At 36.5% G+C, this 15,795-nt stretch overlaps 1 protein-coding gene across 1 annotated transcript in view; it reads right to left on the bottom strand.

Annotated features, from left to right (window-relative positions):
• LOC121422397 (protein kinase C-like) overlaps positions 1-15,795 on the bottom strand; it is a 97,191-nt gene that overhangs the window by 42,967 nt on the left and 38,429 nt on the right. Inside the window, exon 3 of the mRNA XM_041617409.1 lies at positions 8,973-9,055. Coding sequence (XP_041473343.1) covers positions 8,973-9,055 — 83 coding nt within the window. The remainder of the gene's footprint in view (positions 1-8,972; positions 9,056-15,795) is intronic.

Raw genomic sequence — 15,795 nt, 5'->3', positions numbered from 1 at the left:
TATTACATTGCACTTGAAAAAAAACCTCAGACATCTATGGGACTGTTTCATGTAGCCGAACAGGAAACTACTTCACAGACAAAAAAACCAAGCTGCATTCCTAACTAACCACACACCTGTAACTGTGGTAAGGAGTTCATTCACTGTGTTATCAGGAAGTGATAGGTATGGTACCTTACAATACTTGAGATGGCTACCCCCCCCCCCCACCACCACTGGACCATTAATCTTCATACTATTATTTATTTAGTTATTAAAAATATCTTTATACAGGATAGCAGGCTCAGATTAACTGTTTTTCAGCCTGGTCCTGTTAACATAAAAATAACAATATATACATAATAGATAAAAAAGTAACATTGGGTTCTGTAATGATTGCGTTCAATAACATTTAAAATTAGAATTATTACAAATACAAAATTGTTCAAAGATAACATACACTACCAGTGACAATTCCCAGACTTACCGCTACCTGCCTCAGCCAAAATCCAGCCGAAACAGGCAATAGTGATTCAAAAGAATGGTGACTGGTATTGCATTCATTTATTTAATTGATGAAATGGGAAAACTATCCTGTATTAAGTACATGTACATACATGTAATACATGTATAAAAAATAAAAAAAAGGAAACATTAAACATAAATACAATCTAATTAAATTGTCCATTTTATTGATCATCATAAAGGCTTTATATGTATCACACATATTTTCTTTAATATGGGGGGGGTTGTCGTGGTCTAGTGATTATGACTCTCATCTCTCTATCTGAAGAACATGGGTTTGATTCCTATAGCCATAATGCATTTTCTTTCAGCAAAAAATTTACCCACATTGTGCTGCACTCAACCCAGGTGATGTGCATGGGTAACCAGTAAAAAATTCCTTGAATGCTTGAGTGCCTAGGTAGCCGAGTTGAGGCCAGGGTAACAATCATAGCAGGGTCTGCTGGGAGAACAGTTTTCGGAACTGAAGTGGCTACCCTAGGAAAATATACCGTTGTTATTATTGTTATTAAGTTTATTTCTAAAAATGACATGTTATACTTCCTATCTAATATCCTGCATGGTTTCCATCAAATTTTGATCAGTTGGATGATATTTAAATCATATCAATTATTTGAAGCCCGGATCGGTGTGTGAGTGATAGCCAGGAAGTGGCATGTTCTTGTGTGGGGAAGTCCCTTTTCATTTATTTCCAGAAAAAGCCACAGACTTCCGGGCAAGAAGTCTTATCTACGCACGGCAAGGAATATAGTATTACTCAATCCTGGATCAAGACATCAAGCTCAAATGTTGTAACCATTTATTTTATCATTTATTGTTTTAGATTTTAAACACATGTTTAAATTGTTTAAACAACCAATGTGAGGTTCATATGGTAAGCAGCATTGTATAAAAAATCAATGTTTTCTTGTGTACTCTGTATAAAGAAGCAAACCAAAAATTAGAATATTGTTCTTAAATGAAGCATGCTAAGATTCATAGTTTGGTATTGATATCAAATTTGAATGTCCTCCTTAATATACTTTAGTTGTTTTTTTTATGACAGTCAGCCCCCGTTCCCCCCCCCCCCCTCCCGCCTACATTTACCTGTTTTCTGATTTTCTTAAACTTTTAATCAAAATATGCATCAGATCCTTCAGTTTCATTTTTATTTATACATAATCAACTCTGTCACTTCATTACTTCACCTAATGTAATATTGTATACTGTGTACACCCCCACCCTTCAGAGAAACAATGTCTGTGTGCTGCAATAAATGTTCTTCTTCCACAAGTTTCTCAATAAAAAAAAGACATGACGGATCTTTCTTTTACACACTTGACTAACTATGACCATCTGAATCAGGATTCAATGTTCTGCAACATTTGAGACATTACAACATTCCTATAAACCTCAGGAATTCAAATGTGCTGAAGATGACAATTGAAAAATTACTAACTGCCTCCCTGTCACACAGAAATTATGAATGCATTTCTTTCCTTTATTTTCAGTCAAAATTAATATGAAAGAAAATATGGTAATGGTCCAGAATAATGATGGGTACAACACAATAAAGAATACTTCCTTAGATCAATAACATTTTTTATGCCTTTGTAACTCCATTGAACATACATGTACATGCAATTTTCCACTTCCTTTCCCATGTGCATAAATAAATTTTACATCAATTAAAATGCATTCATTTCACGAAGCAACACTGGGTTCAATTATTTGTAGAAATTCAGAAACTTCTGTAATTCATCAAATATAATAATATGTAATTTTAGAATATCTATATCTTTGAATAATATCAGATTTGCTGAAAATGTTGTAGATAAAGGATGAATTATTGGTACTGGAATATTTGGCTAAAAAAAGAATGCTGACTAAAACTTATTATATACAGGGTGGGAGGTATGTAGGTAAAGAGAGGGGGTTAAGAGGTTGGGGAACAAAAGGCTTCTGCCTGTTTCATGTAACAAAGAGAGTTGGGGGATGCAACTATCTACACCGGGGTAGGAATAAAAATTTATATTTTAGGGGAAATCTTGTCATGACATTTGGCCGATTGCAGAATTTTGGGGGCTATTTATTTCATTTTAGGGCTACTTTTAGGGGCAACAAGCAATTGTGCAGTAGCCCTTGAATGCAAATATCATTCTGCCATAATTTTAAATGTTGTTTGTGACAGATCTTGGGGCGACTCTAAAAAGAATGGCCGCCCCAAAGCATGCATTTTGGGGGAATTTTAGGGGCCATTTGGGGTCTCATGGGGACCAAATCACCCTTTGCCTTCATGTATTTCCTGCGCCAATCTACGCTAAAAGCCTCAAACTTGATAGCGCTTATCTAGTAGTATACCAAAATAAATCATATTCATGAAAACCAATTAAGTTCATATCCCCCCCCCTCATGAATACAAGTCCCACATAGCATAACTCTGCAGGATATTTCCTTATTTTACCATTTAGCAGCCCACCCACTCCCTTTGCTTTCAATCAAGCCCAATCAAGTCTGATAATTCTGTAGCTTTTCTCGAGTACAAGAAAGGCTGACAGGGATACACCCTAAGGGCTCTGACATTTCAAGTGTTAAACCCATTCCCTGTCTATTTTTAATGGAGTCTGCCCCCATCTAACTACATCAGCCAATTACTTGGAAGCTGCTCAACTCATCCCCCCCCCATCATCAACTCCAAGCATCACATCCTCCAATGTGCCCTGTTGTTCCTTGCAAGGACCTATCCATAAATTAGCAATCAACGGACAATTGCCTCTCCCCATATATTGAATATATATGAGATCCACTTCCTAACTAGGCCGATGCCCTCGCACATGTTGGAAATGATCCCATACAAGAGGTATCAAGAAGATTGTAAGGAGGTTAAGGAGGTTAATGACGGCCTGTTTGGCAGGAAGAACTTGTAGAATGCGAAAGTGGAACTGTAACAAGACCAAGAACATGAAAGAAAAGTTCAAGCAGAATATTGCACTGTAAAAACTGTGATGTTAAAACTGACACCAGTTGGTATTCATAGAAGACCACACCCTGTGGTGTTAAGCTAACACCCTATAGATTGAACATAACACCAAAGAGTGTAAATGTAACAACCAAAGGTGTTGTAATAACACCTATAGGTGTTAAACTAAAACTGTCAATTTAACGCCGTTGTAAAATAACTGGTGTGGTCCTCTATGTACACCCAATAACACCACACTTTTGCTGCGTGGGTTTACGATCTTAAACAATGTAAACAAAATAATCATGTACAATGAGGGGTGAACATATCAGTATTGTTTTTTATTTATGTATTTTTTTAATGAAAACTTCATGCATCTAAGTGATATTCAGATGGCCACCAGGGAAAAGTGGCATCATTGATCTGTACATAGTCAGCATAATAATACACAAAAATATAGGTATCTGGGGAGGGGGACCAGGCATGTAACATACAAAGAATTGGAATACGGGTACATCAAGTTTCACTGGTAAAACCACAAAAAGGACAGGAAAAAAATATCAGTAAAACTATTCGACATAAGTTTCTGATATTTTTTCCAGTATAAAAAATTCAGGGAGGTTGGTACTCTACACAGGGTCATGCAGATCAAGGATATACCCAAGGGAGTCCTTTTTCTTTTGAAAAAAAATTACAAGCAAAATAATAGGATATCCTCAAGTAAAAGGAGTATTTTCCCATCCAAAATGTATTGTACATGAAGCATGCTCCGCCCACCCATCGATTCCCCCCCATCCATGACTGCTTTGATATCGTGAAATCTTCCATTCCATTACGAGAGTCTGCAGTTGCAGACTAGCCTGCGAATGTTTGGATGTACCTCAAGGTGATTCTCTATCTTCTATATATTAAGATGGGATTTCATGTGATGAATAGGTGGGATCTTCCACAGAGATACACAACACATTTCCTGGTTCAGAGGAAGATAATGCATGCAGTGAACCCATCCCCGTATCGATCCCTCTCTGGCTACATGTTTGACGACAGATTTTCTGAGACGTGCCTCAGCTGCATTTGAAATATTCATGACCAATGATTACGCATAATCCAGCGTTATCTCGGGGAAAAAAGGTTGAGTTCACTATGAATAAAATGTGGGCATTTCTACCAGTAATAGAACTTGATTGATATTCCATCAGCTTTTTATCATGCAGTTGAGCTCAACAATTTTCAAATCAACTTTGGATGCTGGAAATACTAGTGCTTTATTTTTGTGAAAAAGATATACACACATATTTTGCACATGGCCTTGCTTTCTATAAGTCTGCACATTCCATGCCTGAATTTTGCAATTGTGATACCCTCTTTTTTACTTTACGAGAATACATCACCCAATCTGAAAGAATTACCCAACTTATCAAATATATTGTTCAAATATTAGAATGATACAGAGACAAAATATTGATCAAACCATGTGCCTTTAAATATGTGACATCATGTTATTCAAGTATGGCGAAAGCTACAACCATCCCCCCCCCCAAATAAACACACACACATAATAGGTTCACAGCTTAAATCCACAATAGTGGAACAACCAATGACTCACACGTTCATGTAGAATTTACAAAATATTCATTTCATGATTAATTTAATGGTTACCAAATGGACCCACTGAAATGACTTGACACATACTGGATTCATCAGCATTTCTAATGCACATGTATGGAGGACACCCATCTGAAATTATATGTGACAGTTTGACAGATCTACCTACACCCGGTGTGCCAGCTGCACTTCCATAGATCTTGCAAACTCGACCCCTTTCAGACAGATGAAAAACCTACAGGTATGAAGGACCTGTCGAGGAATATAGATGTAAGGCCAACCTTGGTATTGAGATTGTATTATGGAACAAGCATACGCTTTGATGACAAACTTGAAACAAAACCACCATTCTTAAACATAATTTTTTTTTTTTGAATTTTCATGTTTTTGCTCATTCATATATTTTAGTATAAAAAATCAGACTGAAAGTATACATAAGTTTAAATGGAGTTTGCCTTTAAACAAGATGATCATTATGAGTAGGCCTATGCATGTCCTTTTAAGACCCCCTACATGTACATGTCATTGGGATGACAATTGATACTCCATGTACATGAATGAGGGAAAAATGAAGTACCATTTCAATGGCAATATTGACTTTTGAGCTTTGTTCATATAATGCTGTTAAGGAGGGCAGTGAAAGAAAGAAAAATGCTTCTAATACAGAATCTGAACACGAAGGTGATGTAAGATTTGCAACTATTCAACTCAATCTTAAGTAAGTACTTAAGACAAGAGTTGAAGTCACACTCAAAATTATGAGTGTCTGCTTTTAATACTGTTGCTCAACATACAGTCAACGTACAGTGTGTTTTGGGGGGAATGTGGCATTATCATCTCTCTTTTCATTTTCAGTTTCAAAATGTCTTTCTTCTTCCAGGATGCATGTTGCGTGCCAATCCCATAAATTGCCCCTTTTTATTTTGGTACCTATCCCAGACAGGTACTATACTAACTCAATGATGGGTTATTAAGGCTTTTGTTCAAAATTAGGTTGTGGTTTGCAAGTATACTGTGTTCTCATGATCCACATAGACTTGTCCACAAATTGAAAAAAAAAGACCAACCATTTTGAATAATTTGAATAGTATCCAGTAACAATTCAATCTGTCACAATGGGGAAGCAGTTCAGGCAGAATAAAAGATGGGATTCCCCCCAACAACATTGCAACATGCATTTGAATTCAAAAAGATTGATTCAAATACCAGACGGTGGGTGGGGTAATGTACATGTACCACAAAGGGGGGGGTGTAACCTACCATAATGGCCACTGTTCAGAAATGGTGGGTACAAGTCTACTAGCTCCATGATTCAGAGATCTATAGGACTTTAGTTCACATAACTGTTCAGACCATTAGTTCATTTTTTTTTCAATAATTGGCAAAAATATTTGCCCAATGATCTTGGGCAAATATTTTCATTTGATATCGATATCATTGGCCAAATATTGGTCAATGATGGATGAATATCCATGTACATGAATTATAAGGAGAATGGCTTTAATTCTTACAATGCAGGAACCAAAAGTTTGGGCATGTCTTTAATGTTTAAAAACGACCATACATCAAAGTTAGTGCAGTGCAATGTACATGTTCATGTTTTTAACATGATTTGTAGAATCCAACTTCAATTCAATTAGCCATTCATCAGTTGCGTACTGAACGGAAATCATTATCCACAATCACAACATTACTTCATGATACACCTTTTTATTTTCATTCTCAGAAGTAGATTACCAGATAACAGTCGGTAAGTGGTGGTTTCACAAATGCAACTTAACGTCATGCTTAGTGCTAACGCGTACTACATTATTTGACGCCCACTCTCATTGATTAATATGGAGTAATGGGCATCCTCTTGGTAGGATTTTACTAATGTGGTGACATCTTTTATAATGCGCGCAACTGAGAATTTAAGTGCAACTCTAAAGGGGTGTTGCAAGAAACTTGCAATCAATTGCAGTCAATTTTTGGTCCCTAAATCAATCATATGTCTTGCAATTAATTGCAAATTTATGATTGATTGCTAATCTGCTCCTTGAAATGAGAAGTGTAATCTGATTTGCTATAACTAACGTTGATCTATCCGTTGTAAAATTGCAACAGAATATTTTGCAATTGATCCAAAATATTTTCTTGCAACACCCCCCTTAGTCATACTTAACTCTGTTTGAAACACCCCCTCCCCCTTGACTCATCCCATCTGGAACCTCCAATGCAAAGATATGTATTCAAACACAACTGCAAGATTTAAACAGAACTTGATTAACAACCAATAGAAAACATCCATTATGAGACCTGCCCTTGACTTTTTGAGTGGCAATTAAACACAGTTCTTCCTAAAAAGGAACCTTGGCACAATTTCACAAACATTTAAAGGGTACAACGAGTCATTATAAGCGCTTTAATTCAAAGACACTGAAAGACAAACGTTTTGATTCTTGAGTTGTTTCACATCTAATGTAGATATGAGGTATCCTAAATGTGAGCTTTGGAGATTCTATTTCAAAGAGTCACTTTGAATTACACACAAACATTCATATCATATAAAAAACATAGTTCCATTAAAATGAAATCAATCTTAAATGAATAAACAAATAAAATATATAACCTTTTATACAGATTGGTGTAAAAACTGACGGGTTGTTACATGAAAATGTTCCAGATATTCTTACAGGATTACATTGCTGACAGCATATTACTGTTAAAACTGAATTTTATCTGCAAGATGAAAAGTAGCATCCAACAACTACAACACTTCCATGTAACCTAAAATTTCATGAAACCCGAAGGCATGTGGAAATAAGAGTTCATATAGATGCTTTCTTTAAGTACATACTTCTCTTTAAATATGCAATCTAAGAGTGTAATAAAACCTTGATTGGCTAGACGCTGCATGTACGCATGGCAAACACGTTCCTAATTTGCTCAATATGCCTGCAATAGTTCTTACATGATCGCCTGCGCAATGAACCGTTTGGCCCATTTATCCATGGAGAGGTGTTTTGTGCTGTTTTTCCCCGTTTTTTTTTCATGTGTATTTAAGACTTCTTTGCCAATATATTTGCTCTTTATTAGTTTGTTAAAGGACAAGTACACCCCAATAAAAAGATAATTTGAATAGAAAGAGAAAAATAAAACAAGAATAACACTGAAAATCTCATCAAAATCGGATCTGTATTTGGCCTTTACTCCAAAATATCTAGGCTTGCAATCTTTCAAAATGGTTATATAAGTATTAGAAAACTTTCAATTAATTTTGACCTCAAATAAAATGATATGTTCCATTCACATTTTCAGAAAATGAGGAGAATGCATTCCAAAATCGGATCGCGAACAGTCGTAAGGTGTGCGGTGGACTTTATTTAAGCTCCACAGCTTGGGATAGAATGCTCCCCTGGGAGTGGAGATGGTACATAGGCAAGCCAAAACTGGTGAGGAGGGGGTAGTGAATCTAATGATACATCTGTAAAGATTTTACTTGAGACAATCTGACATACTATAAAAATGAATTATCATTATTATAAGAGCAAGAATATATTTATTTCATTGAAATTTCCAAAAAGTTACTGAATGACATAAAGAGCATTAGGAGCTCGATTGCAAAATGTGGATAAAAATGGATTCAAAATTAATGGTACACCTCTATTACCAAGACTATCTTATCAAATAATTCTACAGTACCCTTCTGCAACACTTCACTCTAGGCTAAAAAAACATATCTTGGAATGGAATTTGGTCATATGCACCTTTACATCATTTGATGCCGATTTTTGTCTTTACAAGCATTTTTCAGTTTCTCATATATTCGTATGGCACAATATGCTTTCTGGCACGTACGCCGTAAGTGTAGAGTCATCACTACAAACAAAACGAGGTTGAAAATAAAATTTGAGCTCGAAGAAAGCAAAAGTTTGTTACTTACGTCAGAATCGACTCCTGGGTCGAGTCCAGGGCACTGGAAAGTGACAAATTCATGGCAGCGCTTATGAACTACAAAACTGCACACTGTAGATAGAGAGAAAAACAAAAAGGAAAGGGAATCATTCATATTGATTTTTTCAATTTTTTTACGAAAAGACAAGACATTGACCACAAATTTAACAATGAAATATACATGCATACAATAATTATAGATGATTAATTATTATACTCCAAAAGATTGAAACAGTGTGAAAAGAACCCCTAACATAAGATCACAAATTTAAAACGAATGTAACCCTTTTTATTCATATTCTATATCATTCTTCATAAAGTCAACACTATTTCTTTTAAAAAGGGAAATGTATTTTTTTCATTGTATGTTCAAATATAAACGTAAAGTGACACACCCAAACATAAGAAAAATCATCCTACAATTTGAAGCTTATTATTCATGTTGTGAAAAATGCACATGTGTATTAAACAACATTATACTATGTTTTCGTTTTCAATTTAAATCCGTGGAAATATTGATTAAGACAATTGTTATTTTTCAAATATCAGAAGTCTTTGACGAATTCATTCATTCCAACCCCAAATAAAAAGCAGGCCCCAAGCAATCCATGCACATTGCGGGGATGACTTCATTAATTGAAATATCCACATGAACATTTCATTTTGGTCGGAAAATGTCAAAACTGATGTGCACCCCAGCATTATTAGAGCCTTGAAGCGCAAAACCTTGCCTGGGCCAAGGAGCAACTGATGCTACAAGGGGATCCGTTCAGACGACAATTATCAGAGTCAAGATACAGGTACATGGAAAAATGTGAGTGCACTTGGCACAAAAGGAAGATTCCATACATGTCGTACGGGACATTTTGTCAACAATTTCTAATCTCTTAGCTGATTGTCTGAGCAATGAAAAATTATTTTTGGTCAATAATAATCAATAAAGTTATAGTGGGTATTCATGTGAAAAACTGATTACCAATAAAAAATATTTGTTGTGTGTCATATGGGACTCAGAAATGTCCCGTACGACACGCAACAATTTCACCTCTAATTCACCCATGGACAGCATATTTTTGTTGGTTGTCATTTTTTCATATGTCTACCCAGTAGTACTCTATTATTACCACAAAACAAATTGAAGTTTTTCATTTGTTTGGACTATAGGTTGAACAATGTGAAAATAGCTGAGTTTTCTAGCATGGAATCACCCAAAATCTTTTGATGGATGATCTCAACCTGCAAATTGAATGGCATCCAAGGAAGTCAATTGCAGAGTTTGGTCATTTAGAATGTGCTGAGACACAGTCTCAATGGTTGGACCCTTTGATAAACAATTCACAATAAATACAGTTTGCTGCAAGACATCTGATCTTCATGTAAAAAAATAAATATCTCTACAAAGTTGACCATATATTTTATCAAATTGATGTATTCAGTGCAAGGAACTGGGACCCGTTTCATAATGCTGTTCGTAAGTTAAGATGACTGGTGATCCTTTCTCACTCGCTAAACCATCATCAATGAACATTTAGTGGTATACCATTTAAACAACCACCTTGTGCCAGTTGAGATGTTAAGGACTCGAGCTCATGCTATAAAATTTGGATTTCTTCAAGCACCAATGGCCTAACTTGTGACCGGTTAGTGTTGCCATGATTATCTTTTTTGTAATGTGAACAAGGTAGATATAGCAAATTGTATGTGAGGCTTAATGCCTCCTGGCCAATTTGGAGAAATTAATGTGACTGTCTGGCTCTGGCTTGCACTGGTTATTGGGTAAACTGGATTGATGGGAGGCAATCATGGAGGGATAATGGTCCTCAGTTTGCGTGGTATCTACGGTAGATAGTAGTGACGCAAACTTGACGAAATGGGCAAGAGGGCTGTTTATAAGGTCAAGGAGAAGGAGAAATTAAGCATCAGGGGGAAGAGATACACTAAGTAGAGTGAGCTAAGGAGGAAGAATGGAGGGGGGTCTCAAGTTTATTGGTGTACACATGTACCACCAGAAAAAATATACAACAAAAAAGCAAGCAAAGATGCAATATTTTAGTGTATTTAGGATTCCAATCACACACATAAAAAAAATATTATAAGTGGTACAATTTTGAAAATAAAAGTTAGACACTGAAGATTGAAGAAGAGATGTCTATTTATCAAACTTATTCATTAATGATTTGGGTTTCTTTTTCATCATAGCACTTGGTTTGATGGCCTCTATATTTGTGACGTGCATGTAGGGTTGTATCACTGTAATAATGTAAAACTGCACTTGACCCAATCAATACTTTAATCATCTGATTTGGCTGAAACCTTACAATGTTTCACCCATTTAATATGATTTTATTAAGTATTCAAATCATATCATTAACAATATGGAGTACTGCTGCCACCATAACGAAGGTTGAGCAGGCTAGATCTTCAAGAATAAACAAACTTTGGCGGAGGTAGAACCAATTCAAATCCTCTGTGCTGCAATAATGAAAAATGGTCCATCTAAAAATTAATATGCTGCTTTGTGTGTGTTTAATCAATAATCCGTTGGTAAATGCAGCCTGTTATTAACAAACATGAATGTTTGAATGGCGTCTTGCATTCCCGATTGCACATGGCCAAGGTTATATTCAGAATCTGTAAATAACTGCCTTCCTTCAGCATTCATGCAATGCTAATGACCGTGTTCATACATGCTCTAAGGGGAGAAGGAATCTATATATATATGCCTTGGAAAATTTCACTCCAATGCGTCTATACAATAATAATATATAGCATTTATGAGGCGCCGATCTATCTACTTGCCTATTCAGTGGCGCACTATATATTACCCCGGCTGTAGCTCCAGCTGCTAAAGGTGCTTGGTGCATTCAAGGAATTAATCCTGCCAGGTACCCATTCACCTCACCTGGGTTGAGTGTAGCACAGTGTGGATAAATTTCTTGCTAAAGGAAAACACGCCAAGGCTAGGATTCGAACCCACGACCCTCTGTTTGAAAGGCAAGAGTCAGAACCACTAGACCACGATGCGCACACTTAATATGATTTAATATGATTAATATCATTATACAATCTAGTAATCAGAGCAGTGAAAGTGACAAATAACCGTTTCTCTTCTCCCCGCATGACCAAAGAGGTTTGTAAGACAATATTTGGAGGAGAGAGTGATCAGAGATGCATATTGATGGGCACAGCTGTATTCATCAATCTACACCTGTGCAAAATGGAATTTGAATTACACATCATTAACAGCCACACATAATCCCTACATGTATATCAAACAAATTTGCATAATTTCTTCGGCAAGTTGAAATCAATGTATGAGCTTTGGAGACAGGTGTCAACTGTCAGACGTCAAAAAAGATCAGTGCCAGCCGCGCAGAAACATTGTTAGCCTATAGATGCAGAACAGTCACATCTTTTGGATTGTGAAGTCTAAACCAAAATGTGTAAGTTATGCATTGTTGTAACATGAGGCATCGCTGCCACAGTACCGGTTGTAACAGGGCCTTTGTTAAGCGCATTGTTAGCGCTAACAATGTTTCTGTGCAGTTGGGACAGATTGGGAGAGGTATTCCCTCACCTAGAACAATGGTCTGATCGGCTCAATATATCATTTTGAAGATCTAAATATGTATAAAGGTTGATGTATTATAAAAAGAGAGATTGCACAGAGCCAGTAAAACTTTGTTTTTCAGTTGATGTTAAGTCAAATGGGTAATGGGTGAAACTAAAAAAAAACAAAGCATATTCTACCATCTCACCTCAGTAATAAAATGAAATAAACTGAAAAAAAGAGAAAAAATATATATGCTCTGTGTATTTATTTACACTTTGCAGGGAAACTTTTCCAATGTCAACAAACACGTTCATGGATGAAATGATTTGATTTTAGATCAAAGATTGCGCTCTGTCAGTGATCTCACCTCCCCATTGCAAAGTTTGAAGCTTCTTTTGAATTAGGCCGTGTTTATGCTTCCACTTTTCAGGCCAGAATCAGCGTTTCCAAACTTAATAATCCAAAACACGGTTGCGTCCGTGCTTACTTTCATTTGAACGCTGTTTCAAAACGCCGATCGTAAACTCACAAAAAGGTGCGTTTGTAAACGTCGTTTGACCAGAATCAGGCTTTCTGGGGAAGTATAAACAGAACCACGATCGTAAACGTGTTTAAATGACGTCATTTGGTACATGCTTCCGGTGAGATGAAAATCCGCGGGCAAATACAGTCGTATCACTCCATGTTATCTCCACGTAATAGCAACACTCGGAAAAAAAACTTTCGAAAAAAGGCGCGCTCAATTTGACCTCGCTTTACGATGCGAAGACGATGCGAAGCCAGCTGGAGATCATGATTTGCTCTGAAAAGTTAAGCATAAACAGCACTCCCAGAACCACGTTTACGATCGGCGTTTTGAATCGACGTTTGAAATCGCTGATTCTGTCCTCGCAATTGAAGCATAAACACACCCTTACATGATCAAAGCAATTATCATCCTCCAGCAATGTACATTAATAAAGGTAAAGTCCAACCCAGCAAAATGTTGATTTGAATAAGTAGAGAAAAATCAAACCAGCATAACACTGAAAATTTCATCAAAATCAGATGTAAAATAGGAAAGGTATGACATTTTAAAGTTTCGCTTATTTTTCACACAACAGTGATATGCACAACTCAGTGACATGCAAATGAGTCAGTCGATGGTGTCCATCACTCACTATTTCTTTTGTTTTTTATTGTTTGAATTATACAATATTTCGCTCTTAGGACCAACTTGACTGAACCATATATTACTAAACAATGCTAATTCCACAATTTCAAGGAGGAATTAATCAGTTTCACTTGACAATGAGGAGAAAATGAGAATATTTCATATTTCATTTAATAAAATACGAAAGAAATAGTGAGTGGATGATGACATCAGTCTCCTCATTTGCATACCGACTAGGATGTGCATATTACTGTTTTGTGAAATTAAGAGAAACTTTAAAATGTCATAACTTTCTTATTTTACATTCAATTTTGGTGAATTTTTCAGTGTTATGCTTGTTGGATTTGTCTCTCTTCATTCAAATCAAGTTTTTGTTGGGGTGGACATGTCCTTCAATATTGATCATCTGAATCCCCTAAAGCGTATATGTCCCTGTCACTGTTTGATTTTTTTAAGCAGTGTTAAGAGGAAATTTCATTTTATTTTTTTATTTTCTGCTAAAAGGCATCGAGTTCTGTTAATGACTCTAAACATTTTGTTATCATCTTCCTATTAGGCTTATTTCATTTCATTGCTTCTTCTTCTCCTTCTCCCAATTTCTTTTTCTTTCTTTTTCTGTCTCTTTCTACAATTCTTGAGTTCCCTGCTCTTTTTCTTTATCTACCTTTACTGTTCTCATATTCTCCCTATCTCCCAAAAATTTTGAATAAATATACACATCCTTACAGGGGTCTAAAGAAGACATCTGAGGTTTACCTGAACCGACATACTTGACTCAAGATCCGATTTCGCTTTTCTGTGGCAGCATTTGCTCTGTAGCACCTCCATAATAGCATTAAGGACTGCCGAAATCAATAAGCAGTTGCGTACATGGGGGGAAACGGTGAAAGAAAAGGCGGTCGGCAGCCAGGTTGGCAGGAACTGTGCCATTCACCCACTGAGCTCGGATGCTCCAGGGGACTTACGTGCACGGGTGCTCTTTACTTCCACATAAGGCCTTCTTCAAAAAGATATGATTTCATGCTAACGGATCAATCAATATATTCTGGCGCATGAAAATTGAAATGGAAACAGCCCGTTTCCTCACTTATCTGGAGCATAGAGCTTGGAATTATATTTAGGTAGAGTTTTTGTTTTCATTCTTCTAATCATTTGTGCATTTGAAGGAAGGCTACGAATGGGAATTGGCAAGGGCATGATTGCTCAAGTGAAGTCAGAATATCCATAAGTATACGATCAGCTACACAAACAAGAGAACTATGAAGCAAGAGGAGCATGGTTGTGCCATGGAGCCAAATTCACAGGGGTGGGCAACAAACAATCAAAACCATAAAAACCTATTAGAAGTTAACTATGAGCAACCATCAGAACACCGACTCCAAATTTGAAAGGGATATGGCAGCAGATCTTGCGCCAAGATTGAAAAGATAAAAGAAGCATGATTTTTAGCACTGGCCACTGGGCGGTCTTGGAAGATTTGCCACTGAGGAAGTTTGACAGTGCACCAAAGAATCAGTGACCTTATAATGCTACTCATCTCCACCTAAGCAGGATTTCAGTTCAAGGTCACTACGCTTCAATTTCAGTTTATTCTGTCTCAAATGGCACTACATTCTTAGATAGGAACCTGGTAGGAAGCCAAATTAAAATGAGTTTGCTCAGCAAAACACTTGACAAATAAAGCCTATTAAAGAGTCAGTGAGGGATCAGAGTGAGTGATCTGTGAAGGGGGCAGGGTAGGTCTTCTGAAACTTGAGACATTGACCAACTTTAGCATTCGAAGGGGGGCGGGATTGTTTTTCTGAGACTCACGACAATTTTAGCATTCATTTCTTACATTTTAAGCCTCAGAAGATGCATGATACTGCATATTCATCAATGACAGTGTTACTTATACTATCAAAGTTTTCATCTTTAAATTTCCTTGATTGTCTAACTGGGTCTACTGATTAATGGTTTAAATCCATGAAAGAGTATTGAAACATGTGGACAATTGACTCGCTTGCTTTGGTCTATCACAAATCATCAGAGAAAATGCACTGAATCCAAAACACATTCTGCCACCTCTGGACAAGGGTGAATATATTTAGGAGGTAGTATGCATCA

This window comes from Lytechinus variegatus, chromosome 10 (genome assembly GCF_018143015.1).
Source record: "Lytechinus variegatus isolate NC3 chromosome 10, Lvar_3.0, whole genome shotgun sequence".
Taxonomy (NCBI): domain Eukaryota; kingdom Metazoa; phylum Echinodermata; class Echinoidea; order Temnopleuroida; family Toxopneustidae; genus Lytechinus; species Lytechinus variegatus.
Note: the sequence above shows the minus strand (reverse complement) of the source record. Positions and strands in the feature narration are given on the sequence as shown.